At 47.8% G+C, this 23,483-nt stretch overlaps 1 protein-coding gene across 7 annotated transcripts in view; it reads right to left on the bottom strand.

The window, feature by feature from the left end:
- Positions 1–23,483, bottom strand: part of COL27A1 (collagen type XXVII alpha 1 chain) — a 184,895-nt gene that overhangs the window by 58,083 nt on the left and 103,329 nt on the right. For all 7 annotated transcript variants that reach the window (XR_015278128.1, XM_023938094.2, XM_086857913.1 and 4 more), the window contains 12 exons: positions 19,954–20,007; positions 16,334–16,378; positions 14,059–14,112; positions 13,616–13,660; positions 9,176–9,229; positions 8,429–8,482; positions 8,220–8,273; positions 7,233–7,286; positions 6,868–6,921; positions 4,914–4,958; positions 4,198–4,251; positions 3,005–3,049 (listed from right to left, as the gene is read on the bottom strand). Coding sequence is in view for 6 of the 7 variants with exons in the window: in XM_023938094.2 (XP_023793862.2) it covers positions 3,005–3,049; positions 4,198–4,251; positions 4,914–4,958; positions 6,868–6,921; positions 7,233–7,286; positions 8,220–8,273; positions 8,429–8,482; positions 9,176–9,229; positions 13,616–13,660; positions 14,059–14,112; positions 16,334–16,378; positions 19,954–20,007 (612 nt within the window). In the remaining variant the exon portion in view is untranslated. The remainder of the gene's footprint in view (positions 1–3,004; positions 3,050–4,197; positions 4,252–4,913; positions 4,959–6,867; positions 6,922–7,232; positions 7,287–8,219; positions 8,274–8,428; positions 8,483–9,175; positions 9,230–13,615; positions 13,661–14,058; positions 14,113–16,333; positions 16,379–19,953; positions 20,008–23,483) is intronic.

Here is a 23,483-nt window from a genome sequence, read left to right as displayed (position 1 = left end):
ATCAACGGAGAGCAAGTCAGCAATGAAGCCTTGCATAAATCATAGCCCATTTGAGAGAAACAAGCGGCCGGCGAGCCCAGCGTGAGCAGGGTCTCCCAGGGACGGGACCGCTAGTCGCTCCCAGCGGGAACCGATCACGGCCTTTCTGTTTTACTGGTTCGCTAGAACTCAAAACAAAACAAACCAGGGACAAAGGACGGGAGGGAGTAAATGTACAATCCTCCCATTCAGATGAAAGAAAGGGAAAGTAAAACAGTAAATATCACAGTTTAAAGGAGGACGCTCTGACCCGCAAAGAACAGCCGTGTGGTTTAACCCCCTGTGCACCGGGCTCGGCCCTGCCCTGGGCCCATGCTGGGCTCCCAACACCCTGTCACATCAAAGAGGCTGTGAACACCACGGTGCCTGAAAATCCCTGATGGAGATGTCTGGAGGTCAGAGATGCCCTGGAGGAGAAGGTAAATGGGTTGGAAAGGAGCAGTGTTAACTTGTGGGAAACACCAGTGCCGTTCCCTGCTCCATTCTTGGTGACCCTCTTGACCTTGGTTAATACAATCAGGACCTCCCCACCTGCAAACCTGACATTACAGACCCTCTCCTCTGGAAGGAGAAAGACACAAAGGAGATGGTGCTGGTGTCCTTTGACAAATTACCTCAGAAAGCTGATATTGAGACAACATACTTTGACCTTAAAGGACAAGAGACCTTCAAGGGGCCTTGGCTGTCCTTCCCAGCACGGAGGGATGGGTCTGTGGCTGACCCTGACACAGCCCCATGAGTGAGCAGGGCTGTCACTTCTTGTACAGGGAAGGGACTCAAACAGCTGCTCTTGCTATGGCAGGACCTCCCCAGTCCCATTAAGGACATAAATCAATTGAAGCCTCTTTCAGCTGGCACAACTCTTCACTGGGATTTTCTAGTGCCAAGCAGGGGCTCCCTGGGATGGCAGAACCTTCCTGTTGCTTCTCCCACAGGGCTCTCTGACCTTCAGCATGGACATTTTGGTGACATTCTCCTGCTGTGCATTCCCAGCTCTGGCACAGGAAGGTTGGTGGCTTCCCTGGCCTGTGGCCCTGTATTCCTCTTCGTATCCTTCTGACTCCATTTTCAGGCAAGGAAGGGTTAACCCACACATTTCCAGGGTACTGGGGCACCCTGCAGCTGGAATCCTTCCAGCACATGGAGACAACAAGCATCTCATGAATGATCTTCCCCAGTCTGTGTCCTTGCAATGGAAAAACAACGCATCAGGGACTGCCCTGTGGCTTAAAACCTCACTTTTCAATGAGAGCTCAAGTATCACTGGAAACCCACAGAAACTCACATGTTTTCCTAAACAGATGTCCCTAAGAAAGGGAAGAAACCTCCAGTGAGATGAATGGCTGATCTCTTCTCGTGCTGTTATGCTGAGATTTTCTCCTCTGAGAGAACCCATTTGTGAGGCAGAGCAGCAGGATTGAGAAGTGTGACCACCCTTAGTGTGGAACAGAAAACACCAAGGTCTCCACAAGAGAAAACAGGGTGAGGTGATGGTGTCTTCAGTGGCAAGGGCCTAAGCCCATCCTCTCAGGGCCCTGCAAAAAACCAACCTGGCCCAAACAGCAGCTGCTGAAGTTTAAGTGGAGGGAGAAAGGAAACCCCAACACTCCAGCATCTGTTCAGTGGAGGTGTGATGAGAGAGGAGGTTATTTCTCGTTAGTCTGGTGAAACATTTTTGTTCTAATGACTTGACTGGCTCAGAAATGGAAATTTTCTGCGTGATATTTCTAGAGAGAGACTAATTGACTAAGAATAACACAGGCAGCTTTCCTACCACTGTGCTGGTTTCAGTGTCAGCAGAGGCCAGCTGTGTTTTCTTTTCTATGAGCAGTGCCTACAGTTCTCATCCAAGGTCAGTCCTGAGGGAAGTTAAAGAATAATAATCCTAATGATGCTTTGCCCTTCAAGGACAATGTCTGGTTAAGGATCTCAAAGCACTTCTGAATATTCATTTTTAACAGTATCCACAGGTGCCACTTCAGAACAGGAGGCACTGGGCTAAGCTCTGCTCAGGGCTGTCTCACACCTTCCACAGGAGGGGAAGCTGAGGCACAAAGCACTGGAAAGTATTCCCTGAGATCGTGCAGAGTCTGATAAAGCTGCAAGTAGAACTCAGATGTGAGGAATAGCTTTGCTCCTTTGCTCTTCATGGAGCAAATTAACAACCATAAGACAGAAATGGCTCTAATTTCCAAACAGAAGTAACCAGCTTTGATAGATACTGAGGCTGGTATCAGACTGCTGGTACTGAAAAGGATACACCTTGACTTTGTTGGACTTGCTTGGTCAGAAACCCTTGGTGGAAGTGACCCCTGGCTGTTGCACACAGGGTAAAGAAGAGCCAGAGAGGCTGACAAGCTAAACCAAAGCAGACCAAGCATGCTGACCCCAGCAGGGAAGGTGTTGGGAAGGACAGCAGTGGTGAGAAACAACACCCGCAGCACCAGGGCCAGCTGCCACAGCCTGCTTGGTGTGGTGGTGCAGGAACACACAGAGTACATTGGAGGCCCTGTGGTTTCACTTTCAGGGTTGTTGGTGGACAAGTTTGTTGGTTTCAATGACAGAGATGTGGGAACAATTGCTGCTTTCTCCTTGATGCCTGTGGTTCCCCCAAAGCCTACAGGGATAATGCATGTCCTGGGTTATGCCAGCAGAATGTTCTCTGTGGAATTACAATGAAATGCAGCTCAGTGTTTCTCTTCCCCAGCGTTTGGTTTCTTCAGCTGCTATCTCCTCTACTCCCCAGAAAATTTAGGGGAAGCAAAAGCAACATAGCACCCAAAGCAGAGAATCCTGTTCTTAAAAACCACATTGGCAAAGCCTGGAACGTGGAGCACCAGGGCTGTGGGCAGCTTTGAGGTGGCCAGAACTCCTTGGCCACTGCCCTCTGCCTGCACTCTGGGCACCCAGGATGTGTTGTACAGAGGAGATCACATCAAGGGGACAAGGAAAATAAGGAATTTACCTGCTCACCAACTTTCCCTGGTCGGCCACGGTTTCCTGGCTCACCCTGCAGGACAAGGAGACAAAGGCACAAGGGTTACTTGGCACTGCCAGCCAGGCCCTGGGCACAACTTGGCTCTTTGTACGCCCCTTATTTGGGCTGCAAAGCGTGAACTGGGGAAAATCTGTGAGAAACATCATCTTACAAAACCAACTGTGACTTGGAGGATAATCCAAAGCAGGAAACACTATTGACACAAACATGGAGCAAACACTTGCAGTTCTGGAGCGAAACGCCCCAAAAGCTGGTCCTGCTGTAGTAAAATATCCTTCAGAGAACCACATTGAAACATAAGGTATCTACTGCCCTGTGTCACAGACCCAGCCCAGTCCTGGTTACTTTATCCCAAAGTTTTACAAAGCATAAGAAGAAAAGAAAACCCAACTATTCCCAGGCAATGCTGCACCCTGATTCTGTTGCTACAAAACCTCAGAGAGGCTCACGTTACTGTCACATGGAGCACTCACAGGAAAACCACAGCAAGAACTTACATGAGATAAATCCCAGTGCAGGAAGGAGTTCAGAACATGAAAATGATGAGGGGTGAAGGAGAAAGCAGAAGGAGAAGGGTTTCAAAGCCACCAGGGATAAGGGCAGCTGTGGCAGCGCGTGGAGGCCGTCGTTGTGCCCCTGGATGGGCCATCACAGGCTCACCAGTGTCTCCAGGACAGCAGCTGTATTTTCTCAGTAGGCAGATACTCCAGATATGCTGCCAGACCATATTTTTGCTATTTAGTGTTTGAAGAGGTTGTTTTTGTTGGGTTTTCTCTTTCCTTTCGAGTGTGGGTTTGTGGAGTGCATTGCCCTGGGATGGCTCCTGCTGATAATTAGGCAGCAAAGATAGGAATGATGTGCATTGTTTTAGAACAAAACCATGGAGAAGCGATGGAAAATGAGATGATGATGGAGGGAGAAGTTGGTTAATATCAAAAGAGGAACACTTTTGTTTATAATGGCTTAAGAAATGCACCATGATTCTTTTTGAAGAAAGAAACAGAAGCTAAGACCCCAGAATTCAGAGAAAAAGAGGAACCCTCTTGTTCTCTCTGGAATGAATACCTGGGAGAGTGGTAAAGGTGAGGAAAGATATTTCCCTCTTCCTTTCTTCCCTTCTACCCACTGCTTCCCTAATCAGGAACAAGCTCTTTTCTTACCTTTGGACCGTTGGGACCAGGTGTTCCTGGAAATCCCTTCCGACCAGATCGACCCTGAAATACATGGAAAAACCATAAACATCAAAAGCTTGCAGCTGCTTTGGTCACAGGTGCAGCTTACATACTTAAAAAATAAAAGATAAAGATATAACATTCATTTTCTGATCAATCTGTTACCAATTTTGGGATATTTTACTATCCTGAGGTGACAATTCTGTACAAATCCATTACAAAATCCTGAGCTGACAAGCTCACAGATATGACAATATTCTCTTTGCTTCTTCTAACTGTGTTTCTCTAATAGATCACAGAGAGCAAAAGGACTCTCTCTGACTGCCCAGTCTTTTTTCTTTCTTTTTCCTCTACTCATTGAAAAATACTATAAATCAAGGAAGAAACACAAGGGCTGGTTATGGAGATGGTTTCCAATCAAAGCCATTTATCTTGAGGATGAACTGTTTAAACATTAGAGAGTTTTTCAAGGTTTGAGACTTTAGGCAAGTCATAAACTCGATACCCTGTGCAAGACACTTCCTGGACTTTCAGCCATCCTGGATCAAGCAATCAATCAAGCCCTGGACAAGATAATTATTCATAGCAGGGCAGATTAGCTTCCCAAACCAGGAGGGTTGAAGCTTTATGAGAAATTAATTACAATTCCATTGCAAGGTCATCAGAGCTGGTAATAACTGAGTGAATAAATGACTGAAACCTACCTCTGGACCAGGGACTCCTGGTGGTCCTAAGGGTCCTTCATCTCCCTGAGGTGAAAAGAAATTAAAATAAAAGGTGAAGTAGTGACAAAATTTGGACTCACCACGTAGCAGGAATGAAACGCCTGCAGTGTGAGCAGCAGTTAAACACAGGCTGTGTGCTCAGCTGTCACATTTCAACAGCTGAGCCCTTCTCTATCTTAAAACAGCCTCTGAGCTTTCTCAAGAGAAAAAGATCTCAAGTCAAGTCCTGCCAGTAAAAGCCATCCAAAATTTAACCAAGGAAACACCAGTTGATTTGGTCTATGATGGGCTGGATTTGGCCACTAGGGTACCCTGGACGTGCTGCCTTAACTCTGCGTCTTTTGATTTGGCAGGGATGTGAATACTATAGAGTTCCCTTTTTGTTTCTTCCCCCCTTTCCTCTCCCTTCCCCCCCAAAAAGCATGTTCCAAAATTTCCCACAGAACCATTTGGCAACTGTATGAACGTTTCCCTTTTGCTTTCAGCTGGGACTACACATGCTGCAGGAGGGAGCTATCACAAAATCTCACACAGCAATTGGACTCGGTCCTTTCCCTTGGCTCCACACCAATTTCTAATGTGATAGGATCAGATCTACAGTTTCTAAGAGACCTTCAATTAAGCTTCACAAAAATTATCTCAAGTGTTTAAAACCAACTGCCAAGAGAGAAATTAAAAGCGCCCTTGGCAGCCACAGCCTGGCTGCTCTCGTTTCGGTGGTCAGCCGTGGTAATGAAGGGGCACTGACAGGCTGAGGGTGGGATTGGGGGTCAGGAACCCAGCTCCAAAGGCTCAGACAAGCCACCACAATACACCACATTTCCAGTGAGATGTAATTCAGAGCCCTGACCCAGTGCCCTGGGTGACCGTGGTGGTAGGAGCACAGTGCTGTGCTCTGCTGCACACTCAAAGTCCTTCAGCACAGCTTGCACCAAACTCCATGTCCATGTCTTTGGGTTTACTTTTACACTCACTAACTAGAGTAAACTGAAGGCAGCTTGGTCACGCCTGCCTGAACCTGGAATGCAGGGCTTCGATTCCCTTTGTATTTTGGCTGGAATATTTTTTTTTCCTATTTCACTGCAAATAAATGAGCTAATTTGCATTAATCCCATTTAGAGAACAAGCAGAAGAGTTCCCAGAAAAAGTTAAGAATTATTAGTGCTATTAAAACGAGCTCCTACCCATGCATGTGCTCAGTATTATTTACACAATGTCTCGTGACTCTGGACAAATAGCTTACACTGGCCTGAGTGAGAGGAAATTACACCAATGTCACTGGAGTTACAACAGGATAAACAGGGAACCCAGACATTCTCTGCTGCTCCCATAATGTATTTTCAGATCCAGGACAACTAAATCAATGACAAGTGTTCCCTTCTTAATGACTGCAAGTGGAATGATGCTTCAGGTTCTGAGGGGAAGTGGTGAGTGAAAGCTGCAAGCTCTGAGGTGCTGGGCAAATGAATTTCTGCAGGGCAGCAATTCCCATTTCCTTCTCTTTTTACAGAGGGATGTTTCTCCGTGTGAGAGAGCGGAGTCTGAAGGTCTCATGGTTGAAAAGGAGCACACTTAAAAGGAGCAGAAAGCAAAAGCCAGGCCAGGGCATGTCTGTGCAAGGGGATGTGCAGGGAAAAGGGCTCCAACACCCATCTGGGGGTGGGGGAACAGGCTTTAAAAGAAAAGCCAAGGCAGAATTTAGGGTCAGCAGATGCCAGTAGTGACTGGAAACAGAGATCACAGGACTTGGAGATCACACAGCTTAGAGGAAGCTCCTCTTCTGCAGGTCTCTCATCACTCAGTGTAAGCATCTGTTTCCAGATTCAGAGGGTCCAGAGCATTTTAAACCATGGACACCATTTCACCATGCATTAATTTACAAAATTCAGCATTGTTCTTTAAATCAAATTTCTTTTCAGCTTAGGACACTCACCTCTTGTCCAGGCAGTCCTCTTGGCCCAGGTAAACCTCGTGCTCCTGGCTTTCCCTGAGAAAGAGCCAAAGGAAAAGATAGTCAGAAAATAGAAACATAAGCTCAGAAGGGCAATTAAAATGAGAAAGTCTCTTTCACAGCCATGGGACATTATCCAATGTCAATTTTGTTGCAGAAAAAAAAAAATCTGAAGAAAAGAAAACGCTGCACTTGGAGGGACCTCAAGCCAAACAGACCAAGCTGAGATGCTGGCCAGGACAGTCTTTAGGCATCTCCTGAGGTTTCTCTCTTCCCCCCTTCCCACTACTTTGTTTTCCCTGGCTGCTTCCAGCCCCACACGGAGCCGCAGTCTCTGCTCCACTCACCTTCAGACCTTCGGGACCGTTTTCTCCTGGTGGGCCAATGTCACCTGGGAAGCCCTGGAGAAAATGAGGAAGAGTCAGGGTGCACAGGTGGGATCTGCAGGCAGTGTCAGGCTCTGTGAGGGGCTGAGTTCAAGGCTGAGGGACAAGGTGTGTTCCACGCTGGCAGCGTCCGTGTGGGGGCCACCACGGCTTCGGGAGGACACGATGGAGCACCCCGAGGGTTTGATGGAAGAGCAGCCTCTCCCAGCAACTCCCTTCAGGTCCATCTGACAAGATTTATTGCAGTTCGGACCTCCCTGTCATCACACAGCTAAAAGCAGCCATTGGGGTTCTCATTAATCTTTGTGAGTCAGCGCATAACCTCTGTGCTCCGAGGAAGGAGCTGCAGCCTCGGCAGCAGAGGGAAGCAGGAGAGGAATTAGGAAAGGTGCTGACACCCTCATTAGCTGCTGTCATCCTGGCATGGTTCCTCCCCACCCACCCACCCATCGAGGAGGAAACAAAGGAATCCACGCCTATTTCCAATAGCAACAAAGAGGAACAGATTGCTCAGTGGCAGCACTCAGCTGAGAGCCCTTCCAGACCCCTGGGAAATGCCAGAACGCTGCTGAGGGGAAAGCAGAACATCAGGTGTGCTGCAAGTGGCTCTCTGGCATCTTACAGACCTTGTCTGGTCACTTTGGAAGGAGAAAAATGATGCTGTGCTGGGGGAAGCTCAGCCTGCATCTAAAGTATCACTGTGACTGTTTTTTGGTAAGGGAAGTAAGAGGATTTTCTGCTTTAAATGGTGTTTTGAGGGGGAAAAACTGAAAAAAACTCCTCCATTTTATCTATGACAAAAAAGGGGAAGGAAAAAACCAGGAAACCATGAGAAGTAGAATGGGTCATGAACCCATCTTGAGCCTTTCTCCCCCATCACCACTATATCCCAGCAGGGAAGTGAAGCCCTGGGCTGGAAGGATGTGAGAAGGAGGTGGTGGGACATACCTCAGGGCCAGGTGGTCCTGGAAACCCAACTGGTCCCTTGTCACCGACTTTTCCCTGCAGAAATCAGAAAAACATGGGGAAAAGTGAGCTGGCTCCTGGCTGTCAGGCTTCCTGTTTAGAACAGGACACCCCTGCCAAGCTGTCTTTCCAGCTGGGCATGGAACCTTTGGAAAGGGGGATTAGGAAGCAGAAGGTACTTGGTTACTTACCAGGGGCCCTGCTTTCCCTCGTGCCCCAGGGACCCCAGGCAAGCCCTGGCTGCCCTGAGAGAGACACATTTTTTTCAGAACACAATGAGGCATCAAAAAAATTCCAATTCCCCAGGCTCCAGCTTTGCTGCAGAATGAGGAGCATCTTCTAAAGGCTGGACTCAGCCCTGCATGGAGCTGGGACAGCTGCACTAATGTCAGTGAGATGTTTCTGAAGACAGCCCCGAATTTAGCCCCAAAGAACACGAGCTGCTGCAGTTGGCTGTGGCTCAGAGCCACACAGGCTCCAGCACAGGGTTGTGTGCAACATTTGTCAGCCACAGTCAGTATCACATTAAGTCACAGGGGAGAAGTCATTTGATCAGAAGTTATACAGAGCATTAAGTGCTTCCCTGGGTCAGGGTTTAAGTTGCTGCACTGAGCAGACAAAATCTCCTGAGTCTGCAGCCGCTGGACCACACACATTCACACACATCCCCATCAATCCCATCACTTCCAATCTCTGCTAGAAGACATATCTCCTACAGATAGACCCCTGCAGAACTGCTTTTACTATGAGTGACTACAAAATCCCTATTCTGACATGGATTTTAGAAAGGCACAGCATAGCCCAAATGGGAGCTACCCAAGCAGGGGAACCTGACAGCAGGATGCAGCTAATTCCAGCTCCTGGTGGAGGAACTGGGAAAACTGGTGGCCACTGCTATGGAAGGGGAAAAGAATGATGGAGAAAAGAAAAACAATTACCTTGTCTCCTTGGAAGCCAATATCTCCTGGAACACCTGCTCTTCCCTGATCACCCTGGGTACACATCACCAGAGAGTTAAAATAGGCAACAGCAACAGCCAAAATACCCAGGTTGATGCTTAGAAGGTGTTTTGTACAGCAAAAGTCTCAACTCAAAACCAAACTGCTGGCAAGCTGCAGACCACATTGAGTGTAGCAACAGCCCTGAACAAAGTGTGTATTTCCCAACTTGATCCCAAGGTGAGAAAGGAAACTGTGGGAGAGCGAAACCCAGGAATTCCCAAGCATTGTGTATCTACAGAAGCTGCAAGAAGAGAGAGAGTTCCTTTGGCTCACAGGGACCATGATGCTGGTGAAGTGTTAAATTCAGCTGAACAGAAGGGTTCAGTTTTCAACGAATGAACCTTTTTTCTCACAAGGCTCTATAGAAAAGAAAACAATCCTCAGGGTTTCTATGAGCATATCCCAGTCCTGACATCAAACATCAATCCTCTTTCACAAGAAAACAAGAGCAACTTGTGGTAATGCTTTAGTACCACCTCACTGCCAATATCTGAGCTGAGATTCCCTGGGAGGGGTTGGCTGGTGTTCACTAGGATGGGGAACCCATCACTGACAGTATTTCTCACCAAGCTGTCTGTCTGTCCTCTCGTTGGACCAACAGAACACATCCTGACTCCCTGAAGGCTTTCCAAGGAGCAGTGGGCTACCTTGCACTGGCTCTTAGCCCTGCTGTGAGCAGCTCTGGACCAAATTACCTCCTGATGCCCCTTCCAACTTCATGTACTTAGTGATTTACTTAAACAAAGGATGAGTCAATGATGGGGCAGAGAAAGGAAAATTCTACTTGGGAAGTCAAGGGAGGAATGACTACAATAACTTGGTACAATGACAAGACCCAACAAAAATAACTGCTGGAGGAACTCTGTCCCATGAACTTGGCTTCCCAGCAAGGGAATGAGCCACTCCAGAGCTATATGTTCAAACACAGTCCACATGGAAGACATATGGAGCCCTGCAAGAGAGCCAAAGTCCACAGAGAGATGTCAGAGAAAGTCCACTTCACTCCAGAAAAACCACCCCCTTGTTATCAGAGAGCTGAAATAATTGTAACTACTTCAGTAACATGCAGGGGATAATGAAATTGTGGACAGTTCAGGTTTGAGTTGGTAAAGACTTTTCAAACACAATTTTTCAGAAGAAAATAATTAAGAACTAAGCAGATTCAATGATGGAAACATTTCATGGATTCATGCTAAATTTGCTTAAATGTTTTGGCAAATGTTCCCGGAACATTTCGCTGAACCATCTTCAAAACAAATCTCTTACATAGCAAAATAGAAATGTTGCTCTTAAAAATGTTAAATTGATTTCACTCGTTTGGTTTTTAACCTAAAATATTTTAATTTGAGTCAAATAACCAACATTTTGTTTCATCTAAGCTATTTTCCATTTTTTTTTTTTTTTTGGCAATGCGAAATGGAAACAATCAGCTCTTCACACAGCTTCAGTTCGGAAGAACCCCAAGTATTAGATACAACAGAAATGGCAAAAAATAACTACTGTGTGACCCAGCTCCTTCACAGATTTCTCTCATCTTCTCTCAATTTTCTACTTATTTTATGTATTCCAAGGCTTAAAACATTGAAATCTACTTAATTCTGGCTCCTGACTGAAGGCAGCATGAAAACAGCTTTTCTGGAAGTGACAGGTTGGCTCTGAGGTTTGCCTTTATCATCAATTCTGAGGGTCAAAAAAAGAAAGGTTATATTTTTTATTAAACTATTTTCTACCCAGACAGTACAAGTGGCCATTGAAATACTGTTTTGGAGGAAATACTTGGACACAAAGTAGTAACTGCTAAAATAAAAGAGTTTCCTGAGCATAGCAAAATGCAGGAGCAAACCTTTGTCTCCAACCTTTAGGAAAAGTGGGGCATGAAAATTAAACTAGTTTTCAAACAACTCTGAGAAATGGGCAACTGAGGGCTGGGGCATCACCTTTTACCTGCCCTGGAACTGGGACTTGGGATCTGTGTCCTTAATATGAGGGAAAAATTACAGAGGAAAGAGGTCAGGCATGTTTGTAATTAAAAACTGCAATGCTGAGATGACGAAATGGGTCTGCAAGGACTCGGTTCATGGGGCAGGAAAAGGAATGTAGGATCTGAAATTACAACCAGGCTCTGCCCATGGGATGCTGCCTGTGCTTCGTGTTTCACCTATAAAAAGAAATGCAGCTTCAGACACCCCGAGGCCCTTTGTAACCCAACACAAACGGAGAGGGGCTACAAGGGAAGGGACCAAGGCACAGCTGTGGGATGTGTTTGCTGTCTGTGGGATGCAGAGGTCATTGTGAAAAATCCCCTCAATTTTCCTCGATTGGAAGTCTCTGTTCCCAAGACTTCCTGCTCAGCATTGCAAAGGGACCTAACCCTAACGCCACACAACTCCAGAGGTATTTCCCTGAGCCATGTCCTCCACAAGCTACAGATGTCCTGATTCATAAAACTCCTTTGAGAGAACAAGTAGATGGGATTTCCTCTGCTTCCTCCACCTTTCCCCTGCACTCATCACCCCACGTGGTCTTCTCAAGGCTACTCTTTATTTCAGAGTTGCACAGCAATTCCACTTCTCCCAATAAGAGCAGATACAACCCTCTCCTCCTCCTCCTCTTGCTGTCGTTGCCTCCATGAAAACACAGGAATGGAAACAGAAGGATGACCTGGACCTGCCTGTCTAGCTGCTAGATGACAAGATGTGATTTCTGCTGGAGGAGTGAGGTGTTGTCCCTAATTCTGGTTCACACCATGTGGTGAGAGGTGGATTGAGCTGGCAGCTCCAGGGATGTTCCCACTGCCTCCACACACCATCCAGCCACCCTGTCATTATCCTCAGCTTTTACCAGCATCCATCTCACTGCTGCTGACTGAAGGGAGATTTCCTCAGCCACAAAAAGACAAACCTGTACAAGGCCACGTGTTCTAGATGTGACCAAGACAGATGGGATTAATAGGAGCTTGCAGTCATCCAATTAAATCTTCATCAACCCATCCCCAGGAAGGCAGGATGACCTGCAGCCTGGAGCTTGCAGGGGGAGGCAGTTGGGAGGGGAAGGAAAAGGTTTCCTGTACCTCAGGAGCGTGGGATTGTTGGGAGGATGGATAATTCCACACTTGGGAGTCTTGGATGGATAACTCCAGAGAGAGCCACAAACCACTTGGTTACTGTGACAGCAGTGGCTGGGGAAATACTGGGCATAAACTGAGCCGTTCTATAAAGTGATGGAGACTGAATTGTCCAGGAAGGTTCATTTTGCTAAACAATGATTTAGATTCTGGTGATTCTTAAGATATTTAGCCATTTCTCCCAAGGAGTGGACAGAGGAGTCTGTGGACTCCAGGATCTGGGGTTTAGTCCAGAAACCAGCTACAATGTCTTAAGCTTGTCCTAAAGAAAAAGTCCTTCTCTTGCCTCGTCACTACTCTCAACAGAAGTGGAAAGGCAGCACAAGGGAGAAATGGAAATTGCAGACACAGGAGTCCTGGCAAAGAGCTGCTATAACATAAGAAGAGCTGAACCAACTGGTTTGACACTGCTTCCCCCCTGTGCACTTTTGGGCTGCTAAATCATTCTCTAAAAGCAAACATCTAAAAAGAGAATAAAACATCCGACAGGAGGAGGAGAATACACTTAATGGTCATTTTCCACTGCCCTCCTGAGCAATCAGAGCCAGCAATAAATAACAGCACCTCCCACTCTTTCAGACTAAATAAATCCTACAGCTGAGTATCTGTAGGAGGAGGGTTCTTGTGACAGTGAGACATTTACACACACAGCTTCATGCTGATCTAGCTGAAGCTGCGTGGTTTTGTGCCAGCACCACTAAATCACTGCAATCAAGGCCCCTCTCCATTTTGCTTTTTCTAAAGTGATTTATATCAGTTTGGGACAAGGCAATTTCCTCTCAGTAGGAAGCTGAACTGAGGTGAGGCTCCTTGAGCAGGAGCAGAGGTATCCAACACCCTACAGTTTTTCCAGGGGATCCACCTGGTTTGATACAGGGCTGCTTTTTCACAACACATCTTTCCCCCAAATGCATTAATGCAAACTCACTGGATCATCTCCTCCCCATCCCATCACGTAAACAACATAAAACCAGTGGAACACCAGATAATTGTACAGTTACTGCCATCATCAGTGGCAGACAGGAGCTCCAAAGAGGATCTGAGCATAACTTATCTATACTCCATGGAAAAAGGGATGGGGCAGATATCAAAGAAAGAAAAATTAAAACTAGTGTCACGAATGGAGGGAGAGTGAGAGGATGGGGCAGAGATGGCCGGAGTGGAACCAGCACTACAATGCTGAATAAGAAACTAGAAAGGGGGTTTTACATGCAAAATTAAAACACAGTGCAATAAGGGAGTATTCAGATCACCTTATCACCTTTCAGTCCATGTTCTCCAGGGTTTCCCATCAGCCCCTGAAACAAAAGAAAGTTCAGAGTGAGGCTGAGCCATGGTGGAGACTTGCTCAGGTCTGTGACATTGCTGTTTACTGATGGGGCTGGTGGCTCAGACCCACAGCACTGGCCTGGCACAGTCTCAGGGTCAAATGCCAGGCTGCTCCCAAATTGTGCTCCATCACACATTCTTCATGTGCTGCAGGCAAGCTGGAAAATGCTTCTGGAATTCTCCACTGACTTACAGCCACTGCAGAGCACCAGTGGGATGTTGTGTTCAGCAGGCCTGTGCCTGCACACACATCACTGCTGCCCATCCCTTCTCTCAGCACAGTCACCACTGCCCAAAGGAGGAACGGAATAACCTTCAGCCCAGCTATGGAGGGATGAGGGCTCAGAGAGCTCAGATATTCCCTCACCTTTAATCCTTTTGGTCCTGGGTAGCCAATTGGTCCAACAGGGCCCATGTCACCCTAGTGAGAGAAAGAAAATTACCACAGTCATTAGGGGCAAACCCAACAGATCCCTGCACGTGGCGTGAAATTCCTCTGATACCCAGTCTCAGTGTCCCTGAAGAAATGCACTACTGATGTCAACAGAAGCAGCATCCTGGCCTGAGTCAAAGCTCTTTGAGTGTGCAGACAGCCCCTAAATAAAGGCAGCACTCAAAGGAAAGAGAGACAGGAGGTGGGGACAGAGGTGTCTCGTCCTGCTGCAGTGAGAAGTCAGCGTGGCATTGTGTGCTGGGACTCAGTCTAGCACAGGAGGACAGCAGAGCTCTGGCTGCTGTGGGCACCCATGTGTGATGTGCAACAGAAACCCTTCAGTGCTGGTGTTGAAATGGGCTCTGGCTGCTCTCTGCCATGAAGAGAGGCAGTGACAGGGTGCACCAGCCTGGCCTCAGTGTGTAAATAAACAGGGCAGGCTCCCTGAAGGAGCGATTCTCCAGCCGCAGCCCCGGGCCTGCGGTCACGCAGAGAGAGCTGGGCTGCAGCAGCCCCAACAGAGCCCTTTTCATACCTCCTAGCATAAAGGCTGCTTGTAGAAATGCATTTACTTAGAGCTCTGCCCTCATGGTTAATTAGGAGAGCAAGAGGCTTTAGTTACACCTAATTCTGCTCTTCAGCCTCTCTTACACCGTGAACCAAACTCTGCAGGGTGTGTGAGGCAGCCAGAGCCTGGCTGGTCCCCAGGGTGGCTGCAGGTGGCAAGGGAGAGACCCAACGGGAGCCATGTGTCACCTTCTGCATGCCCTGCAGCGTGGGGCCCCTGTGCACACCCTGGGGAAGGAGCTGGAGCTGTCCTCCACAGGGGGAGGATGGATGTGCTCCCTTCTCCCCAGGAGGATGGAGGAGGTCAGTCTCGGTCTATCCCACTAGAGATGCTTCAGCATCCTGAATTCAGGAGTGACCCTGGGACACAAGGTCTGACTCAGTTTGACCTGAATCTCAGTTTGAGGTTTGGCTAGGCTGGTGTGATGGGGAGGACAGGCAGCTTCTGACTCCAGCATCTCCAGAAGGATCACAGTCACATTTACCATCTCTGACCTAACGCTTTCTAACAAACAAAGTATCTGTGAGATTACTGCAACAGGGAAAAAATAAATCTTTCCAAAAGCAAGGAGGAATGTAATTCAATCTGGAAAACACCTTCAATGGTATTGTTTTAAATAGCAATCTTCATTTTCCAGCTTTTTGATGGGAGCACATTCTTTCTGCTGCTATGGCTAAAGTAGCTACTTCCATCTCCACTCCCCAGTGAGGGGAAACAGACCTAATTCCCGGTTCCATGGAAAACCTTCCTCTCAATCCACCTCTGCCCCAATCCCCCATCTCCAAGACAGGTGTTCCACCCATATTCCCTGCTGTTCTTCCAAGGAATGTAAAATTTCTGGGTTTGTGCAATGTCTCGTGCAGTGGATCTAAGCTGACACACACTCCTATAATTTAAGCTATGGAAAGGCAAAAGGAGAAGGCTTTTAACCATTCCTTGCAAGCCAAGTCTCCATGGATTATCACAGCTGAGGAGGAATCATTACAAAAGAATGCTGTAGTAGTAACAGAGCCTACAAATTTTTGTGCATGGAAGGGAATAACCTGAAGCAAGTCCTGAGACCTAAAAATAAACCATGCTATGTTCAGCTGGGCATTCCCTAACCCCCAGCACTGCTGCCAGGGGAGGAGCTGCCACCCATCCTTACAACCATTTATCTCCTGCTGGGGAAAAAGTGGAATGAAGGGTGGAATTTGGCTCAGTACAAAATGCTCTGGATTAGTGATGGGATGGTGAGAGTGCATGTAAAATTCCTGTCTACCCAGACAAACTCTTCCTGCCCTCAGACTCTCTGGTGAACAAGAACTGTGTGTCCCCGAGGTCACTGCTTACAGGGACTTGCTTTTGCAGAGATCCTGGTGTGGAATGAAAGCTGCATCTTTGAAGAAATACCTTGGCAAATGTTATCAAAAGGGAAAGTTATCATGAGAAAAAAGACACTAACAACAGACTTCTAATCTGTTTCCTTTTGTTTGGAAAGGGTTTGCCCTCCTCCACCTCCCAATGCTCTCTCCCCAGATGTCACACCTCCCCCAAACAAACAGTATCCTGCTCACAGGAAGAAGAAAATCTGTGTGTAGTTAGGCAGGTTGAAAGGGTTAAAGCCCGACAAGCCAGATCCCCATTTGTTTTTGTACTTACAATGAGTCCAAGGACTCCAGGAGGACCTGGGGCTCCCAATTCTCCCTAAAAGGAAAGACAAACCCACACGGTTAGGGACACTTTATAGACAAGCAGAGACTGAAAGGTAGCTCAGTGTTTCAAGGGCTTGAGGGAAGGGAAAAGACTGTCCCTCCCCCTTCCATCCCCAGCCCCTTTCCCCACCAAAGTGATCCAGAACTTCCATCTTGGGGAGTGCACTTGTGAGCACATCCTGGGAAGACACAGGCTGCTTGTTGTTGGGCAGTTATTCCCAGGGCTGACCTCCCTCCCAGGAGCAGGCTGGATGAAAGGAACATTTCACTGTGCAGGGGAGAGGAGGGAGCCTGCCCCAGGTGAGATCCAGCCACTGGCAGGGAGAGGGACCAGAGCAGGGAGGGGACACGGGGAGAGAAAGGCTAAGGTGGGAAGGAGAGGAAAGCTGCTGCTTTAACATTGAGAAAGGTGAGTTTTTGGGAGTGGTTAAGTAATAATGAACCTCAGAGGAAAAGGAAGACCGGCATGAAAATGAAACTGGGTAGTTTGGGGAGAGGGTATGGCAGCTTCTGGTGCTGGCAAAAAGGTCCTGGGAGTATATTTGGCACCCTGGAGCTCACCATTCCAAGGGTCAGATGGCTGATGGGGCATGTGGAGCTGGTTTGGCTTCTCAGCTTCACCACAGACTTTCTCTCTGTGAGCTCTCCAAAGACATGCAGAAGCACTGGCGGGTGCCTGGTGGCATCTTCAAGTGAAGCCCAGCAGAGAAGCTCTGCCAGCCCCCCACAGCTCACCCACCCAGGCCCCTGAGCAGTTCAGCAACCACGGGGTGCTCAGCCTGTCCCGTGTCCCCCTCGGTGGCCTCCCTGGCCACGCTAACAGTGAGCTGCTTGTCAGGGCAAGGACCTGCTCTTACACACCTCCATCTCCAACAGGGCCTCTCAAAACAAGTGCATTGGAAATGCTGAACTTCCTGTTAACTCAGACAGTCCTGCCCCTGCTCTGGATCATGCTGGCTACTCTCTCTGACAGCCCTGCTCAGTTTATGGTGCACATCTGGTGGAGTCCCCTCCAGTGCAATACAGCTCCCCTTTTATGGAAGGATTTGCCTAGTGGAAGAAGGAAAGAGAAGGGGACGCAACGTGACTGAATGTGCTCAGGGCTCCTTGGGTAAAGGGTTACGTGTGTTTATTTTATGAGAAGTGGAGTAAAGGACTATTGGGCAAGCACACACACAAAAAAGCGTTTCATAATCTCAACCAGCCTAAAATTGCTTTTTTTTTTTTTTTATGGCCAGCTCCTTTCCTGCATACTTGGGACATCTGTGGAGCAATTGTTCCTCATGGGTGGGATTTCTGTGTCCTCAGAGCTACTGTTATAAGGTCGGCGACAAGCTTTTAGCCAAGGCCTGGCATTACTGGCTCAGGAAGGAGGGGGAGTACCCCAGGAATGCTGAGCACAGGAGCTGCACGGTGGCCTGGGTTTCCCAGGAAGTTCTGCAGGCTCCCAGGGTGGCTGGGCTGCAGGATGGGTGCATGGTCAGCTCTTGGTCCCACCAGTTTCAAGAAGCACTTCCCAGATTTCTGACTCGTGTCGTATTGATATTCCTCAAGAGAACAGATGTACGTGGAAATGCATGACCTCACAGCCAAGGGAAGAGGATTTCCTCTGGGAATAGGACTCCCCTGAGAGATGGGGACAGGACTACTTGTTAATTTGAGCTATTCCCTGGTCTAGGAAGTGGAGGATTTACAAGTGGCCTTTCCTGTCTATCACTCCCTGGCCTGTCAGGGAAACCAGGCTCTATTCTCCTTTTTCAGTGCATGAACTGGGCACCGGGACAAGAGAGAAGGAGATGAATGAACAGCCCTTTCCCACGTCTAATTCCTGTGATTAAGAGCCTAATTGGAGTGGCTAAAGCACTCGGGGGCACATGGGATCTGGAATGCGATGGCTCAACAGTTCTCATGGGCTGGTAGGAGGGCAGAAGGCCCCTGGGGCTGGAAAAGCCTGTGCTGTGCCCGGAGGGGATGGAAAGGAGATCAGAGACTGTCGGGTTCAGCCTTCCCCAGGCGAGCAGGGATCAGAAGATGTGGCAGCCCGCCCTCCTGCCTCTGACAGCTCAGCTGCACACCCCACCTACCGGACCTAGCATATTTGTGTGCGCCACAAACAGACTTTCTGGCATTTTTCTGCGTCTGTGACTCCACTTGTGACCCTGTGAACCTCCCTTTAAGTCAGCCCAAACAGTCTGTTTTCATTCTGCGATGGCCAAGGCACATTAATATTTAAGAGCCGTTGATAAGATGAAAGAGGAGCCATCCTTCTGGATGAATTAACGGGACATTTGCTGCTCTCCCAGGCTCTGGGAACTGCCATTCAGCTGACTGGCACCGAGGACATCTTCTGAATGGGGCTTAGACAACTTGCATATTCAAAAGAAAACAAAGTAAGTTATTTGGGAGGGCAAAAAAGTCTTCCTGTCCTCCAGGATTCCTGCTCTTCCTGGTGGGCTGGCTGGAAATAGCAGAACAATCAGAGAGTTTTCTGCTTTGGGACTACTGGTTCCACTCTGACCCATGGCTTAAGTTGACTGAAGGATGGGAAAAGTCCCACAGATGTATTCCTTGGGAACATCATTCCTTCAGTTCACTGCATTTATGATTCTTGTGCTGAATTCCCACAAAGGCTGGAGTTGTAACTGAGCTTGGCTTGGCGATTGGAGTCGGTTGTGAAAATAACTTTTATGCTGCATATATGACAAATGGGAACTTGCAGGCACATGTGGAGTGGGTTGCTTCACACAAATCATCCCATCCAACCCCAGAGCAGCATGGTGATTATGTGTGAATAACCAAGGCAGCAGGAATTTCAAAGATGAATCAGTGCTGCTCACATGCTAATTCAGGGAGAACCAACAAAGTAATTCAGAAAACAGTTTAGGATAATTAATACATCTGAGAACTGCTGCAAACCACGAGGACATGTTCTGTGAGCAGTGGCAAACTCTACACATCCCCACAGCTTAGTGCTACAAGAGCAGAGCAAATTAAACCTTATCAGCACCCAGCTGCTTAAATGACCTCTGTGACCATCCTGACCCAATTCCCAGGAGACACATCCCACTCTTAGGGAGCCAGCAGGGGTCAGATGAAGAGTGAAGGGAGGCCAAGAACTCAGGAGACTGGAGACTTAGTCCCCATGCAGTCCCAGGGCTGGCAGAGGGATGTGGAGTTTGTTCCTCAGTGCTCCCAGACTGGAGCAGGGAATCTGTGCCCTGTGGTATGGACAACATGGTCCAACACTGCCTATTCTGCCAGAGCAACATCCCTTTTCTCTTGATTTTCTCCTAGTCACACCTTCTGGATAAGAAAGCGCCTGTCAAGATTGAGGTGCAAGGAAGGCAAGAGATGGAGACAGAAAACTGATGGCAAATGACCCGACAGTTACAGCAACCAAACACAGGAGCTTTCAGCTGGGCAGGGATGTACATCTGTTTTTCAGGAGGGACAAAATCAGCCAGAAGCTGCCACCAAGCATAAAAGCTTCACTCAGCTCTAACTAGCATGATGCAGTACAGTGCAAACTGCAAAAGGAAAAAAGAAAGGAAAATGTAATGAACTTACAGGGTTCCCATCGATGCCTGGAGGTCCTCGCTCTCCAAAATTACCAGGAAAACCCTGAGAAGACAAACATGAATGTTAGTTATTGAGGCTCCCTGGTGTAGAAAGTCAGTTACAAACCACTCCCCTTGCACCCGGTGCAGCACTTTGGAAAGCAGCAGGGACATGTGGGACAAACAGCCTGCCTGTCCTCATCCAGGCCACTCCTGCCACACCAGCACAGCTCCACAAGGCCAGAACCCCTGATTCATAAACCTCACTGCAGTGACTATTAAAAAATGGGCTGTCAATCTGAATTATTTAGTGCTATCTACTAGCAGGATAATTTGAGCAGCACCCCCTCCTCTCAGGATAGCTGGACAGCACAAAGCCTGTTGGAGCCCATGCAGATGCTTAATGGAGCTGATCGGAGATGCCTGGTGAATTCACTCCCTTTCAGCTTGCCAGAGGAGCAAATGCTTCCAAACTCATTACAGTCCACACCCCAGAGCTGTGAAAGGCCATGTTTACTACATGAAAAAGTCACCACAAAAGAAGACTTCATCTCATTATATGCGATGCAAGTTTGGAAGACTTCAGACAATTATAGAGAAGGGAGTGGAGGTACTGAGCCAGAGCCAGAACATGGTGGTGTGACACGTTCTCTCTCACTCTTGGACAGATCCTGTGCTCCTCTAAGCCCTCCCCATCCAATTCCCTGCTACGACCAAATCCCAAAGCAGCTTCCTCTTCCCTGTCCTGCCATGCTCTGTCTCCCACAGAACTGGGAGTCAAAGTGCTTTATCCCCTTCTCTGGCTCACCAGAAATACAAAGGACATGTTCGGGAATACCTGAGAGCTCAAAAGACAGGGATGAAGCAGGCAGAGAGAGGATTCTCTCCTGTCCTGCCTCCTTCCCTGTGTACTACAAACACTGGTTATCTGGGAAAAGCAAATCTGAGGGAAGTGGAATGCAACAGCCAATGTCTTATCTGGAAACCCATCAGCAACAATGAAAACTGAAATGATCGCAGGAGACAGAACAGAACTGCACTGGGAAACTGTCATCCAAGACCTCCCTTGACCTTTGAGGGTTTAACTCCTGGTGAACAGAAAAGGTGAAAAGTTACATGGTAAAATTTAAGGTGAGAGATGGGAGGCCTGGCTTAAGCCAACAAAAATTCTTCCGCTGCCCTCAGAGCCAGCATTTCAGCTCTTCTGTACCAATTCCCTACAGCATGAAGGGCTGAACCCACATGAGCGACTGCTTGCTCAGATTCAACACTTCTGTTTTGTGGGAATCACTGCGAATAGGAAAGTTGTCTGCCCTTCTCCAGCTAGGCACTACATCCCTGAGGCCTGTGCACATGCCAAGAAGCTGTGGTAAGCAACCACTGGAAACAGCCTTCTGCCATCTAGAGACAAAGATGTCAAATATAACAAGAAGGCAGGGGGGGCTACAATTTTCTTTAATGAAAAAGAAGGGGAAAAATAACTCTGCTACATGCTGAATCAATCAGATCAGAACAGAGATGTGCAGGGAAAAATCATTGCTCAGGCAAGACAGAAAAATAAAAGGAGATTGCCAGAATATTTTGCTGTTTACAGTCATGTGGCTTGCCAAGGAAAATATGAGTGTGCATAGACTGATACTGTACTTACGCTGCTGCAGATTTCAGTCACAGCCTTCAGCATTCCCCAGCTGCATCCTTCCTTCCTCAGAGCTGGGCATGGAGTGACCCACGGATGCCACAGAGCAGCAGTCTGGCCCTGTGGCTGCTGGGGTATCTGCTATGGAGCTGAGCTTTTTGCCAACATGGGGAGATTTTACTACTTTGAATGGTACAACAAAAACAATATTGCTACAGCAGCATCATAGCAGCCAGGGGAATGCTTGCTCCAGACTAAAACACCATTGTCTGAATTTGGTTTAAAACTCTTGCAATGTGACATAAACAATGTGCTCCTGTGCCAGAATAAAAGAAGCCAGATAAGGAACTGTTTAAATGCATATGTTTCACACGTGTTTCACTCTTTTCTTTATACCTCAGTTTCCAGCATTAACCATGCTGCTTAAAGACAGGAAATTTGAGGCACTTGGTGATAGAGTTAATAGAGGTCTAACTTTTACACAGGTTTTCCAGCACTAGATCTCCAAATATCCAAATAGCTTGAAAACCAGATTTATTCCTGTGCTTGGCCAACACCACCCAGAAACCAAGAGATTCAGCATTAAAACCTGTTCACAGCAGGCTGTGACTGCACACAGAGGTCAGGGTTCTTCCAGCCCTCAAGATGGGGTGGAAAAGGGTCAAAGTGGGAGGAAGCTGAGAAGAAAAGCAGAACAGGCCCAGGAAAACACTCAGCACCAAAGCTCCATCTTTGCAAACACCTTTTTTGTCCTTAACACACCATCTGCACTGCACAAGCATCCCCCAGCTCACCCCTTGCTGGGGTGCTGGGTGGTCCCCTGGTGCTTTTTGGCCCAAGCTGTAAAACAAACCCAGAGGAGACTAATGGAAAGATTCAATTCAACTAACCCCAGGCATCCTAGTCCAGAAGTCAAGCTTAGCACACAAGCACAGGTTTGGCACATTAAGTGAGGCTAAGGCTGGTGGCTGTGGCGAAGGAGGAGGATATTTCAGCATCCATACAGTCTGCAAAGACCCAAACCAGGTTGTGAAAGCTGTCCCAGCACAGCTCTTGCACAGCAGGAAACAATCAATCTTTTAAGCCCCTAATGAAAAAGAAAGTACTTTGTTTCCATGGGGTAAGCAGTAGCAGTTTAAACCACAATAACAGTTCCAGTGACCACAGTGTCCTAATTTATGGGATCTCACACGTCTGTTAAAGATGTTCTTTTGGTGCCTCTCCTGCTTGAGCCTCAAGGAGAGAGATGTTCCCCAGGAACAGAACTAGCACTATTCAACTAAAACAACCGGCCCAGAAGTTACAAGCAGACTTTGTTATCCCGCTGGTTTCATTCCCCTAAGCAGTGACACCTCTGCTCTCCCATGCACTGCTCCAAGAGCCTGAGGAGCCCAGACTGGGGGAGAACTCATGGAGCAGGAAGCTCATTTTATGGTGCTGGCAGATGGGCAGGTCACAACTGGCAGCCCATTACAGGAGACTTTTGAAAGAGATTAAAGAATCCAGCAGAATGGGAGTCTCCTGTGAGTGCAGAAGGGGTTTTGGTACAGAAAATCCATCATTTTTCAGGGTGTTTTTTTTCAAACCAGTCCCTGGAAATTATGCTTAAGAATTGGGACAGAAAAGGAAAACACCTCAGTGAAAAACACAGAGCCATGCATCCTGCCCGCTCTGTGGGAGGGACGGGATGTACAGAGAAAGACCAGGACAGGGAAGGCAAATGGCAGCAGAACTAGGAAGAAAATGTTTGACTAACAAGTTGTGTTGGCCAAGAGCCGGCGGGGTGCTCCTCCGCAGCGCTCCGGTCAGCTATGACAAAACTTTTGGCTCTATCTCACAGCTGGGAAATTCAGAGAGGAGGTGGGGGAAAATGTCCAGCTGAATGGATTTCACATTGTCTGAAG

This window comes from Cyanistes caeruleus, chromosome 20, assembly GCF_971803275.1.
Source record: "Cyanistes caeruleus chromosome 20, bCyaCae1.hap1.1, whole genome shotgun sequence".
Taxonomy (NCBI): Eukaryota; Metazoa; Chordata; class Aves; order Passeriformes; family Paridae; genus Cyanistes; species Cyanistes caeruleus.
The sequence above is the reverse complement of the archived record's forward strand: the minus strand, read 5'-3'. Positions and strand labels throughout refer to the sequence as shown.